This window comes from Sphaeramia orbicularis, chromosome 8 (assembly GCF_902148855.1).
Source record: "Sphaeramia orbicularis chromosome 8, fSphaOr1.1, whole genome shotgun sequence".
Classification (NCBI taxonomy): domain Eukaryota; kingdom Metazoa; phylum Chordata; class Actinopteri; order Kurtiformes; family Apogonidae; genus Sphaeramia; species Sphaeramia orbicularis.
The window spans coordinates 21,121,891-21,149,193 of record NC_043964.1 but is presented as its reverse complement, the minus strand read 5'-3'; the positions used below and the strand labels follow the sequence as shown (position 1 = coordinate 21,149,193).

Sequence of the window (27,303 nt, the reverse complement as noted above, 5' to 3'; positions counted from 1 at the left end):
ATTCCCAGATTTTGAACACTGTTTAATGATGTATTTTAATTGCCAGAATGATCCTATTTCATCTGTTCCAGTGACCACAGACAACAAACTATCTCTGTCAAGTAATCCAGGAAAAAGTGATGATTGTCATTTTCACAAATCATATAATTATTAGAACAGCTAAAGTAGGCTGCTAGTATAAGGCTTGATCCAGTTGTAGATCCAGGAAAAACCCAGTTATTTCCAAACTTAGCATAGGTTCTTTGATTGGAGTTTAACCACATTTAATGCGTTCAATTAGTCTGGGTTATTTTTACACCGCTGAGTTCACAAGGAGCCATATTTCATGTCTTGCACAAAAATGTTCACGTGCTGAGTTACGCCTTAAAAAGACCAGAACCCTGACAATAGTACATGTTCAAAGGTAAGAAAATCAGATTATGCATTCAGACATGTAACACTTTCCTACCTGAGAAAATATCATTATCTTTTGTTCTTCTTATCCCACTATGTATAACTCTAAAATAAGCAGGTTTACCCTTTGAATTCAATCTTCTGTTAGATTCAGGGTCTTGGAGAAGAAAAGATGTTCTCTTTTGGTACATGTCTACTTAAGTGTGAGCATGCCATAGTAGCTCTAATCATATTTCTCTTTATTTAGTTTATTCTGGTCTTTTGTTTGCTGAGCCATTAGTCTGAGGCTGTGCTAAATGACGGCAAGACGGCAAATGTTGGTATTTATGATCCTGATGGGTAAAAAGAAGGGTTACATCATCTTATGCTACCTAATACGGCATGTTCATACACCTGAACCCAGGGGCGTAGAATTGCGTAGGGATGCTAGGGACACGTCCCTACCAATATCCAGCCACTACTGTGTAGTCCCTATCAATACAACCGCTGTCCGTAGTGTTTAGTCAATCATTATGGCATACAAACAGTTAACAGTCGGTCTCTGCTAGAAGTCCCGCCTCTTAAGTAAATGTCGCTCTCCGATTGGCTCTTTGGTTTTGCACATGTGTTATTGCCTGAGCAAAAAAGGCTTTTAGTTTACATGTACTAAAAGCCAAAAAAGGTTTTTAGTACATGTGATTGGCCGTCCCCACTGTCACTCCATCTCCTTGTAAAAGGAACCTGTTTGTTGGACCGCTAACGGAAGTTTTCAATATGTTTGGCATTTTGTTCTGCCTGGGTCACGTCAATTAGACGGATTTTAATATCAGTGGCGTCATTTACATGTACATTTATACATGTGTTTGTTTACGTGTGCACACCCGTGTGTGTGTCCTCAGTAATTAGGATGTAAAGGATGTAAAAGAAAAGTGGTCATAAGACACTTCTATAGGAGTCAAAATGTAAGTTAGTTCAAGGGTACAGAACTGCAGAGGCTCAACACATATTGAATAAAAGACACTATTTAATGCCAAACAGATACACTTTTTAAAGTTATTTTACTTATTATTTTAATGCATTTCTATGGAAGAGAGCAACTGTTTAAAAAACACACATAAAGAGAATTTGTGGGGAAAATACAATAAAACCTCAGATTCTAAATGTGATTCTAGATGTGATTTGACCCACATTTTTTGGGAATAAATTACATGTAATAATAGAAACTAAAAGCCTTTTTTGCTCAGGCAATAACAGTACCATCAAACTCTATGATCACTGTATCCCTAATCTGTTCATAATATGTCATGAATCAACATATTTATGTCAGGTTACAGACAGTAGAGAGGCAGGAGGAGGTAGAGGAGGAGAGGATGGAAATTCACAGGTGAGGTTAAATAATAATGGATATATTAGTCATGAGAATAACGCCGCAGAATGCATTAAATTCTTTTATTGTCCTTAGATATTCAGGTATGCATTATAAACTTGTCAGTTACTACATTTTTTTTCTCACTATGATTCTTTGCTTGTTTGATTGGCTCGACATGACGTGAAATTATGATTGCAAATGCAAAAAAATATCAACTTTCAGGAGTGCTGCCTTGGAGCACTTTTGTGTCCCCACCAATGTCAAAATCAAACCTACTCCCTTGCCTGAACCATAACCATATACAGGCAAACATAATACAATTTTGTCTGATATGGTATAAATAAGTATATTTGGTCACATAATGAAAGAGTCTGCACTATAAACAGGTTACAACCAGGTTAACAGGCTGTTTTTGACGCTGCAGTGTTGACAGTTGTAACTTTGCAAACAAGTTGCAAAAGCTGTCAAAGAATACAAGACGCTGCCAGTTGAACTAAAGAAAGTAAGCCAACGTTTTGATCACACCATTTCGTCATTGTTTGTAAAATTTGATTCTAAATTGTCTTTCATGCCAGCTGCCAGATGATCACATAGACAGAGTCTTAAAGTAGTCCGCTAAATACCCAGTACTCCATTCCTCTATCATGAGCGGCAACTGTCCCTCATTAATCACTGGGTTATTCATAAACTTCATAATTGTAAACAAGTGTCAGTGAGTTACCATTCTGCAACACTAATGGAGAACAGTTTGTGAAAGCTCCCTATTCACCACAGCAACTGAAACAAGTCCCGCCTCAAACTTATGTAACTTGACTACTGAACCAGTAAATTGCTATAGAGATTTATTTAACTCTAACTTGAATGACTCTCCATTTTGAGAACTTAATTCTTAATTAATCTTAGTTAATTCTGTGAGAACAAGCCAGTGTTTACCATCAATTACATAGAATTCAGTAGTCTGTATTGTCTAATTTGGCCAATCACTGCCTCATAATGAACTTAAACAGTTTTATGTAACAAACAGAAGTACTGTGGAGTAGTGGTCATCCAGTATGGGTTTTTCAAACTGGACCACATCACACCGGTCCTCAAATCATTACATTGGCTTCATGTGAGTCAAAGAATCGAGTTGTAAATCTTACTCCTGGTCTACAAAGCACTGAATGGCCTTGGACCCAAATACACCCTAGACTTGTTAGTTCCCTATGAAGCATCCAGACCCCCGAGGTCATCAGGGAGAGGTTTACTGTGTGTTCCCAAAATCAGAACCAAACAAAGTGAAGCAGCTTTCAGTTCTTCTGCTCCTCACCTGTGGAACAAACTTCCTGAATTACCTGAGGTCTGCTCAAAGTGTCAGCTCATTTAACCCTCTGGTATCCAGGTGCGCCTTTTAGGCACACTTTGCACTTCGTTTTAAAAAACTTCATATTATTTTTCACAATTTAAATAAGGTTAGAATTCAAAAGTTGTTCATTTTTGCATGATCTTTAAAATTCTGGCCACCAACTAAAATGTGCACATTGTAAACAAAAGAAAATTACAAGACTAGCATCTGTCTCTCAAGTGTGCCTAAAACGCACTATTTCTTCCATTTGATATGTATGATTAGGGCTGACCTTGATTTACAAAAATAAAATCAAATTAGAGCAGAGAAATAAATCAATATATAATATTTAATAGTTTGATTAATAGGTGTGCATTTTACGTACACTTAGTGACAGATGCTAGTATTTTTGAACATTTAACCTAGCACCAAAAATAATAATGCAAATTAACCAATGTTGGAATTAATCAGTGACATATGCCAGGCTGCAAAAATCAAATAATATGTGATCCAATTTTTATGTAGTATACTGAAAAAAATTTTTTTTTTGTTTTTTTGTTTTTTTGCACCCAAAAAAAATGGTTTGTTTACATTACAAACACAGCATTTAAAACGTTTTTTAAAATGTGACAATTATTGAGTATTTGGTATTTTTATTCCTGTAGAATCAGAGAGTTGATGAAATAGAAAAAAGTGTAAAAGAATTTAAAATAAACTGTATGAAAAATTTTTTGACATTATTCCACAAGTGTGCAAAAAAGGCACACTTGGTGCTTGGTAAGGGCCTTGCTGGACGGGATACCGAAGGGTTAAATCAGGCCTGAAAACATTATTGTTTACTGCAGCTTTCTCTTAAACTCTTAAATAATGCCTTTTAAATAAACTTTAAAATCACATTTTATCGCTGATAATTTTAATGTCTATTTTAATGTTAATTTTTAAAATATAATTAATGTCTTATTTTAACTTTTTCTCATCTTAAATGTATTTTTATGCCTCTCCTGTGATGCTTTTATGTTTTATGTAAAGCACTTTGAATTGTCCTGTACATGAAATGTGCTTTACCAATAAACTTGCCTTGCCTTTCAAGGGCCACTGCTGAAAACTTACCTATAGTGTGGACATTACTTAATCTTTACTCTTTCTCTCATTTGTTTGTATATTATACATACAAAGTACACTTTATTTATGTCTTAATTATGCTAACACAGGGTCAACTTCAGTCACAGAATTGACAATCCAAAAAAACTGAAGAATTACATGTGATACATTAAACATGATAATCAATATTTTACTCTCCTCATACCAAACTATAGAGCATGGGTGTCAAACATGCGGCCCAGGGGCCAAATCTGGCCCGCCAAAGGGTACAATCCAGCCCGCGGGATGAATTTGTAAAAAACTGCAAAAAATAACACTGAAGATATTAACAATCAATGGTGTCAAAATCATTTTAATTCAGGTTCCACATACAGACGCATACAGTCCAATTAGATTTGAAGTGGGTCAGACCAGTAAAATATCATCATAATAACTTATGAATAATGACAACCCAAATTTTCTCTTTGTTTTTTGGTGTAAAAAAGTAAAATTACATGAAAATGTTTACATTACATCTCCAGGTCGGTGGGGAGTCTTTGCCCCAAGTGGAGGAGTTTAAGTATCTCGGGGTCTTGTTCACGAGTGAGGGAAGGATGGAGCGTGAGATTGACAGACGGATCGGTGCAGCTTCTGCAGTGATGCAGTCGCTGTACCGGTCGGTTGTGGTAAAGAAGGAGCTGAGCCGAGAGGCGAAGCTCTCGATTTACCAGTCAATCTACGTTCCTACCCTCACCTATGGTCATGAGCTTTGGGTCATGACCGAAAGGACAAGATCCCGGATACAAGCGGTCAAAATGAGTTTCCTCTGTCGGGTGGCTGGGCGCACCCTTAGGGATAGGGTGAGGAGTTCAGTCACCAGGGAGGAGCTCGGAGTAGAGCCGCTGCTCCTCCGCGTCGAGAGGGGCCAGCTGAGGTGGCTCGGGCATCTGTTTCGGATGCCTCCTGGACGCCTCCCTGGGGAGGTGTTCCGGGCATATCCCACCGGGAGGAGACCTCGGGGAAGACCCAGGACACGTTGGAGAGACTATGTCTCTCGGCTGGCCTGGGAATGCCTCGAGATCCCCCCGGAAGAGCTGGAGGAGGTGTCTGGGGAGAGGGAGGTCTGGGCATCCCTGCTTAGACTGTTACCCCCGCGACCCGGCCCCGGATAAGCGGAAGAGAATGGATGGATGGATGTTTACATTACCAAACTATACATTTACAAAAAATGTGAATAACCTGAACAAATATGAACAAACGGAAATGTCTTAAGAAAAGTAAATGCAATTTGACCAATATTTTGCCTGTTACTAAATGTTTTGTGCGATTGTAATGCACATGTATAAATGATAAACTGATAAACTGAGGCAGAATATTGTTAAAATTGTGCTCGTTTTTCTTAAGACAATTCAAGTTGTTCACGTTATTCAGATTTTTAAGGAAACTTTGTAGATGTAAACCTGATCATAATATAATTTTACTTTTTTCACTGTTATTATTTTGCTGGTCCGGCCCACTTGAGATCAAATTGAGGTGAATGTAGCCCCTGAACAAAAATGAGTTTGACACCCCTGCTATAGAGGATCTCTAATGTTGTGTTTGGCAATGTATCAGTGTAAAACCAGACTGAATTCATAAAAATAACTGCCAAGGAGAGCATCTTCTGAATGAAATCTGACCTAGTTTTAACTTAACAATATTTACTGTGGCAGAAAAACATGTTGCATCTCGTTCCTTCGGGTCATATAATGAATCACTATAAACAAATGTAAATACACCTGCCAACATAGCAACATTACCACAACAAAAGACAAATGATGCAATTCTCACTCTGACACAAACCACAAGAAAGTATCTTACCTGCACATTTTCTCTGAGGTCTGTGGCCTCCCTGAGGGGCTGGGTGGAGGCTCTGAAGAGCTCGTCCACTACTTTGATCCCTGTGGTCTTGGTGGTGGTGTACTCCCGGGCCTTCCTACCCTTCCTGACAGATATACCCCTTTTATGTGCCTTTCCTCCTCCTCGTCTGTTAGTGATGGCTACGTGAACAAACAGGGTGGTGTTGGGTAGGAATTCCCCTGTCAGAGACTGTAAGGGAACATGTCGGTAGCCTGGCTGTAGGCACTCAAAGGGGATGGTGTACTGGCCAATGAACTCGTCTCCAATGTAGTCATCATCCAGCACCACAAAGCGCAGCACGGCAAGTTCTGGTAAGTTGATTTGGAATTCAAAACTCTCATCAAAAATAGGGTTGTCACCATTTTGGGACACAGTCTTGGTTCTTTGCTCTGCACAGTCAGCCGGGATACCATGAATCTCCACATAAATGTAGGGCTCCACCACATCGCCCTTAGCAGCAGAGCCACGGGGCTTGGGCAAATTCTGTCCGCTGATGACCTTGATGTGAAGAAGCTGGGCAGAAACCCCTGGCAGGGAGTCTCTAGCATTGGCACTGAAGTAGGACACCTCCTCCCTCATGATGGCTGGCCGCAACACATACCCGCAGTTGCCATTCTGTCTGAACCAGCCCAAGTTGAGGTCCATCATCAGCCCTGGGGTCTGATAGTTCATGGCCACAATCTGGCAACCACACTTCCAGAAATCCTGAGGGTTCATATTACTGGCATCAATTCTCATTGGTGTGGGATATACCCTGGAGAGAAAGCGCTTGTTATAACAGACAAATTCCTCTGGAAACTCATTGGCAAACCTGTTGGCATCTACCTCATTGAAGGAGCAAATCTCCCAGTGTTTTTGCTCCCTCTTAGAGATCTCAAAGTCCCTGAAGTGAACTGACTTGCACAGAGATACCAGATCAGATAGCTCTCTGCACAGCCTGAGCCTCTTGCAGCCCAAGCCATTTAGCTGGTCCTTCTCATCAGCTCCTACTCTTCGTGACATTTCCAGACCCTCCTCTTCATCTGTCACATCCCCCTCATTGTCAGTGCAGTTAGGTGGGAGCCTCTTACCCTTCAGGAGGATTTTGCCCTTGAGTTTCTCAGGAGATGGTAGGTAGTTTTCCTCCTTATTCGGAGGTTCAGTGTACAACTTATCTCCAAGAATCTTCTTCATGTGCTGGGCCATGACTCTTTGCTGGGGGATGCAGCAATGGGTCACTAAGCAGAGTATCAGAGGATACTCAGAACTTTCAAAAGCATACTGGTTTATAATATCCAGGACTTTAGAGAACGCTAGCTGTGAGGCAACAGAACTTCCCACATACACCACTGGTTCATTATCAGGGCCATTCCAGACGATGACTTCAATGCTGCGACAGCCCATCCTCAGGGCTCGGATGTAGCTGCTGATATCAGATGAACCCCAGAAGTGGTCCTCCAGAAGGGAGGCATTATGTGACGAGTTGATGTAGTAGTGGGACAGAGGCTGGTTCATGTCCTGACAAACACGCTTGTGCTGGGGGTCAAAGATGTGGCATTCAGAAGAGAGGAGGTAGTGTGTGAAGCCATCTATAGAGAGATATCCCCTCTCCCTGCCTTCAGAAGATGGCTCAAATTTCTGCACAATTTCCCTGCACATGTCTTCTGTCACACCTTCAACACCCTGCTCTACTTCCACAAATAACATCAGATCTTTACTGTCCAGGTATTCCTTGTTACTTGAGAATTGTACCAGTAAAAAGAAAATTTCTGGTCGTGTGCAGAGCTCACAGTAGGCCTCCACAAAGGTGTCCATGTTAATTGCCTCTCCATATTGGTCCTTTGCTTTCTGCAGTTCTTTGAACTTCAGCTCTATTCTCGACTCTTTCATTCCAGGGTTAAGCCCCTTGATTATCTGAGTGGCCCTGAAGAGGTCTATATGTCCTTCTTTTTCCATATCTGCAAGCTCAAACACTGAGCCGATCCAGGACGTTCGTAAACTTGGCTGACTAGGTTCAACCATGTCTACAGTGTGTCGTCCATAAGAAACCAGATACCTCAGGCCCATCACCCAGGTGCTGACAACGTCTGCCGTACTGGCTACCAAATCTAAGGATTCATAGTTATCCCCATAGATGATTGAAAAGGCACACTCATCAGGGAACTGATCTGAGAGGCCATTGCTGCGGAGAACTGGAGTTTTCTTTCCTAAGCGAACCTCCTTAATGCTCTTGATCTCCAATTTGGCCTTCTCCGAGTCCTTTTTGGAAGGCTCCCATCTAAGCCAGTGCATGTCTGGATCCAGCAGGAAGTATCGGTTGTACATGCGTGAGTTGGAGCGCACCTTCTTCATTTCACAACCCTCCATCATGAAGGCCATGCAAGCAGCTGTGCTGTTAATCTTGCGGTCACTTGGCATTGAGCTGAAGGAAACCGTCTTCTTCCTCACCTGCCTCTGTTTGGAACCATCCTGGAATCAGAATAAGGGAAAAGGGGATAGAGGAAGAGTTTTTGATCAGTCTCTGTTCATGCAATAATGAAATACAGGGTGTCCTATAAGTCTCCATACATAGGAAAAATAAATGTTTCTTGACATAAACCATTTTTACTTATATAATATGCTCTATATGACTGCCATTTTGTCGGGAACACATTTCAATGCGTGTCCTCCACTGATGAAGAACTATAAAGAAGAAATATAAAGAAATACATGTTAGAACCATATGTATTATGTCTCCTATGTATGGAGACTTAAGGGACACTCTGTAGTAGTGCATTATAGTATCCAATCCAATTCAACTTTATTTGTAAAGCACTTTAAAACAACTGCAGTGGACCAAAGTGCTGTACAGAAGAATAATTAAAACCAAAATAGAAGAATAAAATACAGAATAGATTTAAAGACATAGAAACCGTACAAAAAGAAAAAAGTGCTATACAGAAGAATAAATAAACCCAAATAAAAAGAATAAAATACAAGAATAGATTTAAAAGCCATACAATTAAAAACAACAATATAAATAAATAAATAGAATAGATAAATAAGAACAATAAACCCCTACTAAATAAAAAAAAATAGAATAAAAATAATACCTTCAAACATCTCACATGGTTTCAAAAGCCAAGGAGAAAAGATGGGTTTTAAGAAGGGATTTAAAATATCATTAAAGGATGAAGTAGGAAACAAAAGGTTGAGGTTGTTCTTTAACTGTTAACACTTCGATAAATGATAAAAATGTGTACATTATTGCTTAATCTAAACACAAAATGATCAAAAGAAGAAACTGAACTGAACAGTGAGACTGGTAAAATATAAAAATAGACATGATATCCAATTTCATGTGAACATTGTGCTCCATTTTTCCTTTTTGCTGTGCTCATCTTTTAGAGATGGACATCATGCTGAAACTTTCTTGTAACATTTCACCATTAAAAGAACAAAAAAAAGGTAAAAATATCCACAGATCACAAAAAAATAGTTCATTTTTACTCTGAGGAAAAACATGCATCATTATCAATTATAGTACTTGTTTTTTGTTGTATAATTGCTTCTGCCATTTTTAGGACACTTTAGCTACAGTATATCTGACTATACGTATGTATTGTGTATTACATGCAGCTTAAAGTATGCTTTTTTTTAAAAACAGAATTGCTTGCTGTAATGATTGGGTGGAAATCCAAGGATACAATTTCACCTCAGCTCAAGTCACAATGGCTTCATCTCTCAAAGTTAGGGGCTTGAAAATCGGTTTTATGTTACCTCCAAACTTAAAATAAGATTTGCTTGTTAAATATTCATACTGTGGGCTGCATACATTTCTTGGCAGCTGATTGCAAAGACATTATGATTTTTTTTGAATCTCTGAGGAGAAAAAAAAAGATACAATTGTCAAAGCATTTAAGCAGATCCTCCACACACCACCTGCCTTGGGCTGTTAATCGAGAACCAGTTCCAGCTGAGAACCGTTCCAAATTATCCAATACATCTGAATCATATGCCTCCTAGTTTATCGGCTCCTTTTATCAATGCCAGCTGTTTTTTTTGTTGTTGTTGTTGTTTTCCGACAGTGCCACATTGTAAAACAATGACAGCAAATTTGTTTTTGTACCGCTTAAAAATGACAACTAGACAGATTCACAGTTTTAGTCGTGTGTGTGTGTGTTAAAAGATTATTTCTACTAAGCAGAGGAAACACTTGTGATATATTGCAACATCTTTCTACACAACACGGGCTTACAGCTGTACTGTATTTTACCATCATTGCCAAGACTATCCTCAAAACCAGTCAGGCTAAGAAAATGTTGCCGGTATCAATAAAATCTTATCACCTCCTGTCCTTACACCTGTCGTGACATGACAGAACTTTTACAGCTTTTCCTTGTGTGAGCCAAGCTGGTAGCGAGCAGGCAGAGTGGTGTCCTACTTCAGCACAGGGCTGGGGTTAGCTGGATAGCCTGAATGCAGATGGCCTGGTTTAGGTTCTGGAAAAATGAGCTTGTTGAATAATGCATACCAAGGAGAAAAGTATACTGACAGTCAATAGAAACTTTGAGGTAGAAATGTCTGCATATTTCTACTTGTAGGGGGGTTGTAATTATTCATTGTGCATTTATTGATGACTTCGTGCTCGGGTAGTTTAGATAATGATGAGTTGTCATGTTGTCACGGTTCATTGCACATGGTGGACCAAATACACATTGAGCAACACTCAGTGGGTATCTGCACAATTTGAGGATTGGTTTTGAAGGCCTATATAAAGGCCCAAAAAAGGCCACCGTTGTTAGTCCAGTGAACGGCATCATACCACGTCTATCATGTGAACAACGTCTCCAGGCACTGGGCATGGTGGAGGCCGGTTTGAGCTGCAGTGATTTTGCCAGGCCTATGTATGGGCTGTTCCCAACCCACAATCACAAACCTGGTTGAACGCCACAACACCACAGGCTCTGCTGACCATAGACCGCGTCCAGGGAGAGAGAGAGTGACAACTCCCGACCAGGACCGCTACTGTTGTGACTTTGTGCTTGGCAGGTGCCATTTTCTTTTAAGTTTTTTGTTTTGAAATTATTCTTGAAACTTTAGATTTTTGCTTCTGTATGCCAATATCCTAAACCACAGGTGTCAAACATGCAGCCCAGGGGCCAAATCCGGCCCGCCAAAGGGTCCAATCCAGCCCCTAGGATGAATTTATGAATTGTAAAAATTACACTCAAGATATTAACAATCAATCCTTTTACTTTAGGAGCCATACAAAGCCCTACTTTAGTCTCAAGTGGGTCAGATCAGTAAAATATTACCATAAAAACCTACAAATAATGACAATTCCACATTTTTTCCTCTGTTTTAGTGTAAAAAAGTGTAATTCCATGAAAGTGTGTAAATTTACAAACTAGCCTTTCACAAAAAAATTTGAAAAATTAGAATTGTCCTGAGAGAAGTAAGTGCAATTTTACTAACCCCCTGGAATCCCGTTCAGCAAGGCTCTTACTAAGCACCAAGTGTGCCTTTTTCACACACTTGTGGAACAATGTCAAAAAAAATTTTCATACAGTTTGTTTTTAATTCTTTTACACTTTTTTCTATTTCATCAACTTGAGCCGTAAATAAAAATACCAAATACTCAACAATTGTCACATTTTTTAACCCTTTAAATGCCGTGTTTGTAATGTAAACAAACCATTTTTTTGGATGTAAAAAAAATAATAATTTTTTTCAATATAATACATAAAAAGTGGATCACATATTATTTGATTTTTGCAGCCTGGCATATGTCAATGATTAACTCCAACATTGGTTTATTTACATGATTATTTTTGGCGCTAGGTCAAATGTTCAAAAATACTAGCATCTGCCACCAAGTGTACGTAAAATGCACACCTATAAATCAAACTATTAAATATAATATATTGATTTATTTTTCTCCTCTAATTTGATTTTATTTTTGTAAATCAAGGTCAGCCCTAATCATACATATCAAATGGAAGAAATAGTGCGTTTTAGGCACACTTGGGAGACAGATGCTAGTCTTGTAATTTTCTTTTGTTTACAATGTGCACATTTTAGTTGGTGGCCAGAATTTTAAAGATCATGCAAAACTGAACAACTTTTGAATTCTAACCTTATTTAAACTGTGAAAAATAATATGAAGTTTTTTAAAACGAAGTGCAAAGTGTGCCTAAAAGGCGCATCCGGATACCGGAGGGTTAATATTCTGCCAGTTACTAAAATATTTTGTAAATTTGCAGATCCATTGTGATCTGTAAATTGTAATGCACATTTACAAATGGTAAGGAGAGGCAAAATTTCGTTAAAATTGCACTTATTTTTCTTAATATTTTCAGTTTTTTCATGGTTGTTCATGTTATTCACATTTTTAAAATAGTTTACAGATGTAAACGTTTCCATAATGTAATTTTACTTTTTTCACTATAAAACACATCGAAATGTTTGGAGTTGGAATTATTATATATTATTATGTTATTATTTTACTGGTCCAGCCCACTTCAGATCATATTGGGAGGATATGGCCTCTGAACTAACATGAGTTTGACACACCTGATCTAAACAAATGATTCATATGAACAAATTCCAGATTAGGGTTTCAAAATAAAAAATATGTTGAAAAATATGGTCTCAAAGTTTTCATTGACTGTGAGTGTACATGAAAATTAAACCTAAATCAATGCACAAGTTACTGTGAAAACTGGACATATGGCAGCTTTTTCAAACTGTTATGGAAATATTTACTACCACCATGAAATGTCAGCTGTGTGTGCAACACTGACATAAATCTCAGTTTTCCTTCCTTGCTTCTATTGATGTCTTTTTCTCTGGTTTGGTTCAAAGAAAAACAGCCAGGAAAGGACAAGGGCCCCAGGGCGACCGAGGAGTATGTCTTCCCCCAGACAGTGAGTGTCTATACAGGCCTGATGGATCTCCCCAGAGCACGGCTCAACTTTAGCCACAGAGAAACACCTCAAGGCCATTTATCTTCCAGAAGCTGCCGGTCAGAGGCAGATGACGCCCAGCACCTCATCACGATTAATGAGCACCACTTGATTCAAAGCCCCAGAAATGATACGATCGTTCCTCTGCTGTGCCCTTGTTTGACGACCTCTATCTCTTTTGGCATTTAGTATTAGCACTTAATCTCATCATTTCCAAATGTATAATTCGTCAAAGATGTAAAATGACATAAGGCTTTAAATTTCATGCTGATGAATATATTTATATACAGTCAGGTCTATACGTATTTGAACACTGGTGCAAATTTTTTTTTTTAATGTTGCCTCTGTTCACCATCACAGAGGATCTGAAAAGAAGTGATTGAAGTGTGTATTTCCAGCATTACTTTAATGTAAGGGTGTCAAACTCATGTCAGTTCAGGGGCCACATTCAGCCTAATATAATCCAAAGTGGGCTGGACCACTAAAATAATATAAATAATACGATAAGAACTTATAAATAATATCAAGTCTAAAGTTTTCTCTGTTTTTGAGTGAAAAAGTACAGTTCTGTAATGAAAATGTTTACATGTACGAACTGTACATGAACATAACATGAACAACCTGAAAATATTTAAGAAAAATATGTGCAATTTTAACAAAATTACACCTTAGTTTATCATTTATACATAATAACCTGTAAATAATAACTCCAAGTTTTTCTCTTTGTTTTATTGCAATAAAAAACATTAAATTATGAACATATTTATATTTACAAACTATCCAAACAAAAAAAGATGTAAATAGCATTAAAAAAAACGAACAAGCAAGAGAAATAAGTACAATTTAACAATATTATGCCTTAATTTATCATTTAGATCACAGTGGATCTACAAATACACAAAACATTTAGTAACAGGCAGAATATTGGTACAATTCCATATACTTCTATTATTTCAGGTTATTCACATTTTTTGTAAAAGGCTAGTCTATAAATGTAAACATTTTTGTGTAATTTCACTTTTTTATATACTAAAACAAATAGGAAATTTTGTGGTTTTTTTAAAAATTATTTAAAGGTTATTATGATTGTATTTTACTGGTCTGACTCACTTTAGATTGAATTGACCTAAAATTATTATTATTTATTTTTTTTAAATTTCTTTTTTCTATAGAAACTGGATGCAGGTACAAAACACATTTCACTGCGCATTGTACTGTGTATAATTGTGTATGTGACAAATAAAGATTATCTTATTTTATTTTATCTCATCTTATCTTACATCCTTTAGATCTTCGGTGTAATTTTTGCATTTCACAAATTCATCCCAGGGGGATCCCTTGGACCCTTTGGCGGGCCGGTTTTGGCCCCCGGGCCACATGTTTGACACCTGTGATTTAAGGGTTTAACAAAAATATTGCAGTGACCTTTTAGATATTACAACCATTTTAAAGTATTTTCAAAGGCTGGAAAATAATTGGACAAAGTTTGTAATTGTTGTCAGTGACTGCCTGAAGTCAGGAACCTCTGGACGTCACCAAATGCTGAGTTTCCTCCTGGAGATGCTTTTCCTGACCTTTACTAGAGCCGCCTTCAGTTTCTGACTGTTTGTGTGTCTTTGTTCATTCAGCTTAGTTTTCAGTAACTGAAAAGCTGTTGGTTTGAGGTCAGGTGACTGAAGAACATCCTATTTCTTTACCTTCTAAAGCTCTTCACATTTGCAATGTGAAGTACCATCCTACCAGTTTGCAAGTTTTATCTGAATCTGAGCACAGAGCTGTTACATCACCTCTTCTGACCTTTTATTTCAGTGAATGGCCACCTAATGCAAATTCAACATTTTGGAATCAACTCCAGACCTTTTATCTGCTTTATTTGTCATAGAATAAATTGAAAACAGACCACATCTGGACATGAAGTTGCTACAGTTGTCCACTTACTTTTGACTCTCTGAAACTTTGTATAAAATAGATGTAATGCCTAAACAAGCTGGTTAATGGAATGTTTTTTTTTTTTTTATAAACCCCTCGTTTAATTTCAGATCAGTATACGTCCATTTATAGTCATGTCTGTAAATATTTGGACAGTGACACAATAATGTTGCCTCTTTAGACCACCACAGTGGATCTGAAATGAAACAAGATGAGATTAAAGTGTAAACCATAAGCTTAAATTCAAGGGGTTTAACAAATGTGTTATATGTAAATCAGTTAAAATTTGCTTGGAGGTCTTATTTCTGTCTTTGTGCATAAGAAATCCATATAAGTGAATTCCCAAAGGAACTTTGTGTTGGTAAATGCAAGTTCTGCAAATTTACAGGATTTCAGTTCTGTTGCAACATGTTGATGGTCATATGAACTATGTTTTCAGCTCAAAAATGTCCAATTTCATCACAATTAATGCTATATTTTCATGTCACAAATGGCCAAGTTATATTTGAACTGAATTGACCTGAAAAACAAATATTCTATTCTTTTAGATTCCCCAATTTTTCTTACAAGATTCTATACTACATATCACATATTTTATTTTTACAGGTTGCAATATGGAGTATGGTGCTGATCCATCCTGCTTATGTTACGCCAATACATACATTAAGAATGTCACACGTCACTTTTTAAATCAACAGTTTTCAAATAATGAGCATTTTTATAAAGAAATAACAATTCTATATTGTTATTTACTCTTTAGTATGATGATAAACTATACAATAAATAATTCTGATCCTAGTTTTTGCACAGGGATCATTAGTGTAAACGGTGACATGGCTGCCGAGCATCAGTATGATGGGATCTGTAACAACCATGTCACATCCGTCCACTGCCACATTTTGTGTTTTTGTGTCAGCTGTTATTGTTTTAGAGCCACAATACTAACATTTATGAATAAGAGGAGAATTAGCAATAGTAAGTATATAAGTTTATTACTAATAAACTACTGGTACTGACCAGAGCATCATGGGTAATGTCATGTCCGTCCACCAGCAAAAGTTTTCACATACACGTGCTATTCAAAATCCAATATTTGTGAAAATATAGCTTCCACTGTCAAATAATATCAGTAGTCTGTGCACAAATGTATTAGCATTATTTCAACACAGTTCTATGCATTTCTTACAACTTTTTTTTTTTTTTTTTTGACAAAAATGGCCACTCATTTGACCCTCTAAGTAAATTTTAGCCGTTATATGAACATACCTCTTACAACAGATGGCCAGATGGTGTGCAATAGTGCTAGGGGCAGATGGGTCAAAAGGTATGCTCACTTTGTGTTAAAACAAAGTCATTCAAGCATTTATTCCCCTCAAGAAATACTTGCATGCAATTGTTATGAGAGCAGTTGCCAAGGCCCACAAGCACATGGTACTGCAGGTATCCTTGCCAAGACTGTGAGGGTAAGGAAGCCACTGTTGGTTCAGCTGGAGGATAACAGAATTCCAACTTTTCACGGAGGTAAACTAGGAGTGAAAAGATCTTGTCAAGGGCTTTAACTGCGTAAGAAGTGAAAGAGCTCGTTTGAAGTCTGAGAGATAATTCTTCAGGCTGTACTCATCACATCTCATCCTGTAATGTCATGATCTTAGATCTCGTTAGGCTGCTCTTCATGCTTATCTTTAAAAAGACCAAACAGACAGTTGGTTTCTGGTGTGAACCGCTCTTCATGGTGGAGTATCTGAAATATGTGAGAAAGCACCGGGAGATAGAAAACAGACTGAGCAAGTGGCAAGAGAAGAAAAATCTGTTGAAGTCTGATTGCATCCAGGCCTTCTCTTTGGGGAAGTGCTGGAGCTTCAGAGGGGTCAAAGGGCATGAGGGTAATCTTGTGTCTCATTAACATGCTGCTGCAATTAGCTGGATAGCCAAGCAGGCGACCATGTGGCTGACCTCAGCTACAGCATCTCAATCAAACCCAAACAGGCAACCAAACCCCCCCGCCCTCCAAAAAAAAGCACGTCTTTGAGCATCGGTTCAAACGTCATTTTTTATGTTTGTGCCTTTTTCAGTCACGGATAGAAGCGAAGAGGCAAGGGCATATGGGACAGTGTTGATGTGCAAAAATTACCCATATGCCGTTCCGAATAACAACATAATCATTTAAATCAGGGATGTCAAACTCATTTTAGTTCAGGGGCCACATTCAGCTAAATTCAATCTGAAGTGGGCTGAACCAGTAAAATAGTCACATAATAATACAGAAATAATGTCAATGTTTTAGGGCGAAAAAAGTGAATTTACATGATGAAAAGGTTTACATCTACAAACTATCCTTTCCAAAGATGTGAATAACATGAACAAACTGAAAAAATAAGTATAATTTTAACAATATTATGCTTCAGTTTATCATTTATACATGTACGTAATAACTTACAGATCACAGTGGATCTATGAATACACAAAACATTTAATAACAGATGGAATTCTTGGTAAAATTGTACTTACTTCTCTTAAGACATTTCAGGTTGTTTATATTTTTTCAGGTTATTCACATTTTTTTGCAAAATTATACTTTGTTTTAGTGTAAATACATGAAAATATTTACATTTATGAAGAAAAAAAATTTGGTGTTATTATTTATATGTTATGATAGTATTTTACAAGGTTATTATTGCTAACGAAAACTAGCGAAATGACGAAAACTAGAATTGAAAAAACATTTTCGTTAACTGAAATAAATAAAAACTACTGTATAATTAAAAGAAAAAAATGATAACTAACTGAAACTGTATTGTGTGCTTACAAAACTAACTAACTTGTCTTTTGTCAATGTCAGATTGATTCAAAATCGATTTATTTTGCTCTAGCAATTTTAGCTAGCGGCACCATACAACACTTCATGGTCCGTCACTTGTGGTTTACAGTCGACTTCTCATCCCCACTCTACCTGGAAACATGGAGACTAAAGTTGAAAGAAAGCAGCAGAGTCCTGTCTGAGATTTATTTGAATACGACGGAGAAGAGGAGAAAAGATATAAAAAAAACAAACTAAACTAAAACTAAGCATTTAGAAGAAAATGAAAACTAATAAAAACTAGCAAACCTACTCTAAAAACGATTTAAAACTAACTGAATTAGAGAAAAAAAGTCTAAACTAAATAAAAATAAACTATAATGACAAATCCAAAACTATTATAACTTTGGTATTTTACTGGTCCTGCCTACTTGAGATTGAATTGGTCTAAATGTAGAACCTGAACTAAACTTCTGTAATTTTTGCATTTCACAAATTCATCCACCGGCCAGATTGGACCCATTGGCGGGCCGGATTTAGCCCCCGGGCCGCATGTTTGACACCTGTGATCTAAATTTTAAGAAAAGTACAAAGCAACAGTTTATATCAGGGGTGTCAAACATGCGGCCCGGGGGCCAAAACTGGCCCGCCAATGGGTCCGGTCCGGCCTGCGGGATGAATTGGCGAAATACAAAAATTACACTGAAGATATTAACAATCAAGGATGTCAAAATAATTTTAGGTCAATTCCATCTAAAGTGGGTCAGACCAGTAAAATACTATCATAATAAACTATAAATAATGAAAACCACAAATTTTTCTCTTTGTTTTAGTGTAAAAAAAGTAAAATTACACAAAAATGTTAACATTTACAAACTAGCCTTTTACAAAAAATGTCAAAAAACCTGCACGAATATGAACAACCTGAAATGTCTTAAGAGAAATAAGAGTAACTGTACCAATATTCGGTCTGTTATTAAATGTTTTGTGTATTTGTAGATCCACTGTGATCTGTACGTTGTAATGAACATGTGAAAATGAGAAGCTGAAGCCAAATAATGGCATAAATTGTTGAAATTGCACTTTTTTTTTGTTAATACATTTCATTTTGGTCATGGTTGTTCATGTTTTTCCACATTTTTTAAAAGGATATAAAAATTTTGACAATATAATTTTACTTTTTTCACTCTAAAACATAGAAATTAGACATACAAATTTTGAAATTTATATTATTTTTGTATTATTGTGTTATTATTTTAATCATCCGGCCCACTGCAGGTCATATTGGGTTGTATGTGGCCCCTGAACTAACATGAGTTCGACACCCCTGGTTTATACCGATTCTTGCCCCTTTTCCATTTTAATTAATTGTGGCTCTCTCTCTTGCACTGTCACTACTTTCTCACAGCTCTTGGGGTATTTATTCTCAGAGATGTCAGGACTCCTGTTCATGTACGCTTATTTGTGTATGTGCTTGAATGCCTCTGGCTCCACTGCCTGTTGCTGTGGTTGCCGCGGTGATGCGAGGGTATTTTGGTAAGCCTGAAACACCTCTCCCATCCCCCCCATCCCTTTTTCCGTGTTGACGCCGGCCGCTCCAGGCTGGGTCAAACACTCCCTGATGGAAGGGTGAAGCCCTTGGGGATGGGCAGGCTGTGAGACAAACCCACCACCATATACTGAAGGTCAGTCGGATGTCGCACTCTCCTACACACCACTGTGTCACACCCTGACTCTGAGCGCCACGAGCGGTAAAACAACGTACAGTAACTCCAGGGAGGAAATTAACGCAACATTAGCTCCCAGATCGCATGTTATATTCCTTTTTAACCCTTTCATGCATACTTGTCACTACAGTGGACAGATATTCTCCAGCTGTTCTCGTGCATATTCATGGGTTTTGTTGTTTTACTTGCATATCGGCCAACACAGTGGACCCTTATGCATCATCCCAAACACTGCAGTTCATACAATTATTGTAACTTTGCTGCTCATGATAAACCTGATCTACAGTGACATGTTTTAGTGTAAATCAGTTGTTACCCAGATAGCAAATATTTTGGCAGTATTATGGCATACATTTGACATTTTTGGCTTTCTTTTGGTCTTTAGGCTTAACTATGGTATGATTAAGGTTATCTATAATAGATATGGAGGCACCAGCAATATATGGCTGAGTTATGGCATATGTGTGGTTAACCAAAAGACTGGGCAAAGAGTGGGATCAAGTCTAGGGATGGTATGGCATGTTTATGGCAAGCAAGAAGATTGACTAAAGAGCGGCAACATCTTATTCCATAAAAGGAAAAAATTCCCGACGGTTCGTATTACCGTTTAAATTGTAATTATCATGATAACCGTGTTTGATTACCGCACTTTGAAAAGTCACAGTACTGCACATTTCCTGGATCATTGTGCTACTTATTTACATTTACTTTGATTCATTTTCTTGCCAATTTTGGTCAGTTTTTATTCATTCTATCTCATTTTTTGTTCATTTTTCATTGATTTTGCTGCTTATGTTTGTGCATTTTTGTCCGATTTGTTCCTTATTTTGTTCATTTGTTGCTTATATTTAACATTTTTGTTAAGTTTGTTTGCATCTATCTATCTATCTATGAAAAAGAAACTAAAACAAGTCAAACTTGATATGGAAAATGGTCAAACAATGGCCTTAAGGTGCCATCTTTAATGCACATTTGTATGTTTGATGTTTACATGTTAATATTTGAATGTTTCTGCCAACAAAAAGTACATTGTGCCTATTATTTTATTTTATTTTATTTTATTTCAAAATACAACTTACATTATTTCAATGTGTGTATAAGTATAAATACCGCGATAATGATGATAACTGTGATAATTTTGGTCACAATAACCGTGATATGAAATTTTCATATCGTTACATCCCTATAGCCAAGTATGTTTGGGAGAATCACTATCAGTTAATAAAGCCTGGTTTCTGCTTATGTCAGAATAGAAGACACATGCAAAATTAAAAGGGCCACTCGCTATGACTACTAATTCTTTTTTTTCATTTATTAAATTCTGCTCTTATTTATGTGCCACAAAGCAGATAGTCCCATCTCACTGGGCTGTGCAGTAAATCATAACATTTATAAAGAGGACACTGAGTGTTTTGAGGGTTTATTACAACTCTGAGGACATTTTGTTCAGTAAATAATGTGCCTTGAGAAGAGAAGAAAAAGAGAAAATTCTCTCTTCGACCCAATTTGAATACTAAAATACTGGCTGTTACTAAAAGGAAGTCTTTTTATTCTTTTTTTTCCCCCCAACTTGTGCATTACTTATCACAATTCACACTATAAACACATTAATAGAGTAGCATAGAATATAGAGCTGCAAAGATTAACTGATTAGTTGTTGACTATTAAAGAAATTGAAAACTATTTTGAGTGACTAATCTGTTTTTGGGTAAATATGTTTGATTCTGCATCTTTTTTAATGAATTACATTCTGTTTAATCTCAGGTAGAAGCACAACACATACTGAGATTTCAACACATAACATCAGAACAAGACAACACATTGGGTTGGAGTATTGGTCTAAATAATGTATAATTAAGTCAGAAATATGAACTACTGACTTGAAGAATAATACATCAAAAATGAAATGCAGCACACAAAGGTATTTCTGCATGTTTAATCCAATTATTTTGTAGTTTCTGTACTCAGTGTCAGTAGAGTGAGTATGTTTGGCTTGTGGACCAAACAAGATATTTGAGGACATCACTAGTTGCTTTTCCATTGACCCCTAAATTGCACAAATATAACTTGTGCATAAAAATGTACCTAATGGAAAATGACAATTTCGCCAAAAGTCTCATTTTTTGATTAAAAGTTTTTGCGCTGGCAATAGGTGGTTTTTCGGGTGTAGCGCAAATGGTTGTATCACGCAAAACTGCAATGGAAAGACCTTTTTTTGCAACTAGAGTCAGGTGAATTAAAAAAACGGATGTTAACGTACGTTATAACAAGCGAAGAAGAAGAAACATGTTGCGATATATGTGGACACACCAGGAAACTGAATAATTTTTTTTTATTTAGTATGAGATATAGAGGTAATATATAATAATAATAATAATGAATATATCCATAAATCAACACCATATTTATTAGGGGTGTAAGAAAATATCGGTTCTGCAATATAACACGATATTTCAATTCACAATACTGTATCGATATTAAAAAGTACTGTATCAATATTTTTAGGTATTTTTTCAAATGAAGATATTGTGGAGGCTCATTTTTGTTCTTTTTTTTTTTTTTTTCTTATATTTTGTTTATTTTTATTTATCTCTTTTAGTTCCTTTGCTGGGATTGCACAAAAATAATGTTATGATGTTAGTTCTGAACGAACAGAATATGAACATTTGAACAGGATCTTAAACTGTAATGTCTGTAAAACAGAATTTCAGTTTGAACACAGGAACATTTTGTGATATAGTATTAGATCCTGTTGTGATCAAATAAAAATATGTTTAGTATTTGTGCAGATTTCAATTCTTCAAGGAAATAATCATTTTAAAAAAAGAAACAAACAAAAAATTGCCTTTTTAATAGTATCATGATATATTGTGATATATCATGGTCCTAGTATTGTGATTTGTATTGTATTGCCAGATTCTTGCCAATAACACACCTCTACTATTTACATTTGTCGCCATGTTTATGGAATGACTTCTCGTGTCATCTTGCGATAAAAAACAAATCATCGCATTTGTGATTTAATGGAAAAACCGACATTATGCACTTCTGTTTTTCGACATTTAGTAAATAAAGTTTTGCACAGATGTCCAATGGAAAAGCAACTACTTTTGTACCATCATTTGCCGTTTAGAGACCAAATAATTAACTGATGAATTGAGAATGAAAATAATGTTGTTGCAGTTAACCCTTTAACAGCCGCAATCTCTCCGCTGCATTTTGCACTTTGCAGCGTTCATATAATGTAACTCTTGAACCATTTGCGCTATCCACAAAATTTGAATGGCATCGGAAAGCCGAGATCCTGAGCTTTCCAACACTTTACGGCAGCAATGTTGGACTCTACTACAAGTACAAAGGAACTGATTCAGAGACTTCCACACAGGCTAAAAAAAAATGCCTGGAAATAAAAAAATATGAAACTGTAATATGGATACTGAATGTTCAAGACCAAAAAGCATATTTGAGCAGCTGTAAAATAATTCAAAGTTTATTTTTGCAATCTCAAACAGTTTCATTATGGACATTCACAGTTGGTTCTGATAATACATATGCAGAAAGACTTTGTCTGTTTTTTTTTTCTTTTTTCTTTTTTAGTACTGTTTTCTTTTTTAACCATTTATTATTTAAAATAATGATAATTAATGGCCAGATATTGAAAATTAAGTTCTTCCCGAAAACAAAGGTGCAAAAGAATTGGGAAAAAAAGACATTTTCTGACACTGTTATTGTAGCGAAAACATGATGACACCTTGGCGGCCTGTTATAATGGCAGTCTTAAAAGGGTCCATGTTACAGTGAAGGCTATCTCTGTAGGGACATTCAGCCTATGCATTTTACTCATCCTAATGCACACACAGTACTGAGCATTAGCATTAGCAGATAACACATTAGGAACATTCAGCTACCATTGGAGGCACTCTGGGAATCTGTACATCTGGATTTCAAACATTAACCCATAAAGACCCAGTGCTACTATTGTGGTAGTTCCCAAATGAATTTTTCTCTATATTTAACCTTTCTTAAGTTATTTACCACAATTGATTGTAATATTATCTTCCTTATCTTCCATATTTTTCAGTGTAAATCATGTATTTTCTATATTTAATTCACTGATCATTTAGATGTTCATTAAAGCTCAGATATAAAAGTTGAGGGTTATTATATCAAAAACAGAGAAAACTGAAGAAAAAGTGACTTTTTCAGTCAAATCTATCATTCACTGAACATAAACCGAGTGTGTCCATCCACTGTCATTGATCCAACTCCATGGGTTTTACTGCTGAGTCAATGTTGTAGAAGATGAAGGTGTTTCCATGGTAACTACAGAGTCTCTGAACGTCCAAATGGGTCATATCTGATGATCATGAAAAATGACAAACTCCATTTTACACCAATTATTTACATGGATTGATAAGATGAGTGGATCAACAGGTATTAAACATTTACATCAGTAGAAGGTTTTGGTCGGTGGTGGAGGTTTGGGTCTTTATGGGTTAAAATGACCAGATTCAGATTCAGATTTTTTTGTCATTTCAGCATACACTGTAAAAAAAAATAAAATAAAAAATAAAAATAAAAAACTGTGAAAAAACAGTAATTTTCCGGCAGCAGGGGTGCCGAAAAAATACTGTAAAATAATGGAAAATAACTGTCTCATAAAAATACAGTAGTTTTCCATAATTAAAATACAGTTTTTTGCCCTAACTTTACATGAGATTTTGCTTTTTTTTTTTTTGACTTTTTAATGTTTAAGAAAGAATATTTACATGTATTAAAACAATCAAATTACCTATAAATATATATAGAAATACTTTTCAATGAGACTAAGTTGTACAATCCACTGATAAAAACTGTATTTGGACAGTTTAATAGTGCTTATATATGTTATACATTCACAAAAATACATTTATTCCACATTTTTGTTGTGAAACCTCCCGTAATTACCCAAGATATTTGTCAATTAACAAACAAGTCTTGTTAAATTTACAGAACAAATACTTCTTTTACGGTTAATTGTCAATAATTTTATCTCGTTCTATTTTTTTTTTTTTTTTTACAGTATTAAACTTTAAATTAACAGTTTAATCTCATAAATAGAAAAGAAATATTTGTGAAATTATGATACATTTGCAAATGTATTTTAACTGTATTTTTCTGTGAAAAAAGAAAAAAAATTCTTTAAAAAAATGAAAATTTTATGGTTATTCACAGTTACAGTTTTTTCATGTTATTTTACATTTGACATGTAAAATCACAGTCTACTTTTGTCATTTCATTGATATTTTCCTGTATCTTGAAAATACAGGAAAAATCTGTAAAATAAACAGTGGAAATTCTGTTAAATTACAGATGTTTTTTACAGTGTATAGAATACACAGAAACAAAACATTCTGCTCAGGTTCCTGACTGTCAGCAGCACTTAGTAAATAGTATAAATTACTGATAAAAATAGTAAAATAAAATAAAATACTGATATAACAACAAAAGCACTCGGAGAGCGCAGACCTACGCCAAGGCAGATCAGTGCCCCCCCATCCCCGATCTCCACCAAAATGCAATCATTTGTTCCTTGTGCTAGTATCAACATTGCCTGAAATTTTCATCCAAATCTGTCCATAATTTTTTGAGTTATCTTGCACATGGACAGACAGACAGACAGACAAACCAACGTCTGCAAAAACATAACCTCCTTGGCGAAGGTAAAAAACAATAACAGTAACCCCCCCCCCTCCAAAGTTACTTATAAATAACTAAAAAGTCAATCTCCTGAGCTGCTCAACCTTTAGAACAACTGGATGCATCCTGCCTGGAGGTCTTCCTGTGGGGCTCTGAACACACTGCCTCTGTCACCAACATGGCCCACTTCCTCCCCATCCCTCCAAACCTCCAACCATCCCATTTCCTTGTCGTTGCTGCGCTGGCCGTCTGCCATAAGCTACTCCTCACACATCTCATCCCTAAAGCAGAAAGTACTCGGGCATGGCTCAGTTCCTCTCACCCACAGAGCTACTGTGTTATTTGTGTAAGTGTGCAATGTGAATCAGTGAATACGGCAACAGGGGAGTGTGGGTAATGGAGAGCGAAGACAAAACGGGGGCAGAGCAGGACCCTCTCCTGGTGATGAGCTCTTGGCGTTGTGAGTCACAGTATGTGTGTTGTGTTTGTCTACTTGTGTGCCTGAGGCTCACAGGATCAATGTCTCCACATATTGAACTCCATGACAAACAAGTCACAGTTAAGCAACATTAAACATCACATGTACACAGCGAAAAGTCAAAGGCTGACAAATCAAACACACACACTGTCACTGTATTTTGTCAGTAAACCATTACCACCACAGTGCCCACAGTTTTAATATGCATAATGAATCATATTTCACTCTCTGTGGTAGCAAGTAGGACAATTTCTTCACATATTTTTTTGTGATTTCTATCAAAGTGTTGTCCTTGTAAGTGAATAATTTTCTATCATTAAATGTATTCAACATTAGAGAATTTATTTACTAGTCTAGATCAGGGGTGTCAAACATGCGGTCCGGTGCGGGATTAACCCTTTCATGCATAGTGGTCACTCCAGTGGACAGCTGTTCTCCATCTGTTCTCTTGTATATTCGTGGATTTTGTTGTTTTAGTTCCATATCAGCCAACACAGTGGACACTTATGCACCATCCCATAATAATACACTGACATTCATACCATTACTGTAACCAAGCCCGGATTAACCATATGGGCAACTGGGCAATTTCCCAGGGGCCCGCGACCGCTGAAGGGCCCTGGGTAGCTCGGGCATAACGAAAATATCTGGTTATCTTTTGCTTATAAATGAAACTGTCCGCAAAAAGTGTTCTTAAATAAATACTGGATACTTCGGAAATGGTTTCTTATTTATTTTTTGTGAAAATGGAGGACACTTCCCTCTCTTTCTAATGTAGTGGATCAATTTTAGACTATACTGATGCTAATGTGTTTTGTTTTCATATCATCATATGCAAGTGAGTGGCCTTGACAAGAGGCTATAGTGGTGCACTTGTAGTTCTACGAGCATTTACACATTTGTACATCAAAATGCATTTGATGATAGTTCGATATTGAAGTATGGGGTATATTGACATATATTCCTGGAACTTATTCTGTATTTTGCCAGATTAAAGGGATCCTGGGGTTGTGATGATGGGGCCCTTAAATATTGTTGCCCAGGGTACAATGAAGTGTTAATCTGGCCCTGCTGTAACTTTGCTGTTTTTGATAAACCTGATCTGCACTAACATGTTTGAGTGTAAATCAATTGCTGATTGTTATTAGACTGTAATTATCATTTTTCTATGAACCTCCACAATATGTGCATTTGAGTAAATACCTAAAAATATCGATACAGTACTTTTTAATATGGATACAGTATTGTGAAATGAAATATTGCGATATATTGCAGAACCGATATTTTCTTACACCCCTAATTAATTGTCTGGGGTGTTGAACTGGTTTTAGTTCAGGTTCCACATACAGACCAATGCGATCTATAGTAAAATAACAGCATAGTAACATATAAATAATGACTCCAAATGTTCTTGGTTTAATGTGAAATAAATAAGATTATACTACGCCTTCTAAATTCCAAATTTTTTGCGCTGTTTCAGTGCAAAAAATAATATTAAATTATGAAAATATGTACATTAACAAACTATCCTTTAAGAATAAATGTGAATAACTGGAAATTTGTAAAGAAAATGAAGTTGAATTTTAACAATATTCTGCCTGTTACTAAATATTTTGTGCCTTTGTAGATCAGATCTGTAATACACCTGTAGTTATGATAAGTTCAGGCATAATACAGTTAAAATTGCACTTATTTTTCTTGGGCAATTTCAGTTTTTTCAGTT

General features: G+C 36.5%; 1 protein-coding gene across 2 annotated transcripts in view; it reads right to left on the bottom strand.

The window, feature by feature from the left end:
- The window catches only part of LOC115424443 (inactive phospholipase C-like protein 2), a 218,188-nt gene that overhangs the window by 66,968 nt on the left and 123,917 nt on the right, over nt 1-27,303 (bottom strand). For both annotated transcript variants that reach the window (XR_003936083.1, XM_030141711.1), the window contains exon 2: nt 6,006-8,492. Coding sequence is in view for 1 of the 2 variants with exons in the window: in XM_030141711.1 (XP_029997571.1) it covers nt 6,006-8,492 (2,487 nt within the window). In the remaining variant the exon portion in view is untranslated. The remainder of the gene's footprint in view (nt 1-6,005; nt 8,493-27,303) is intronic.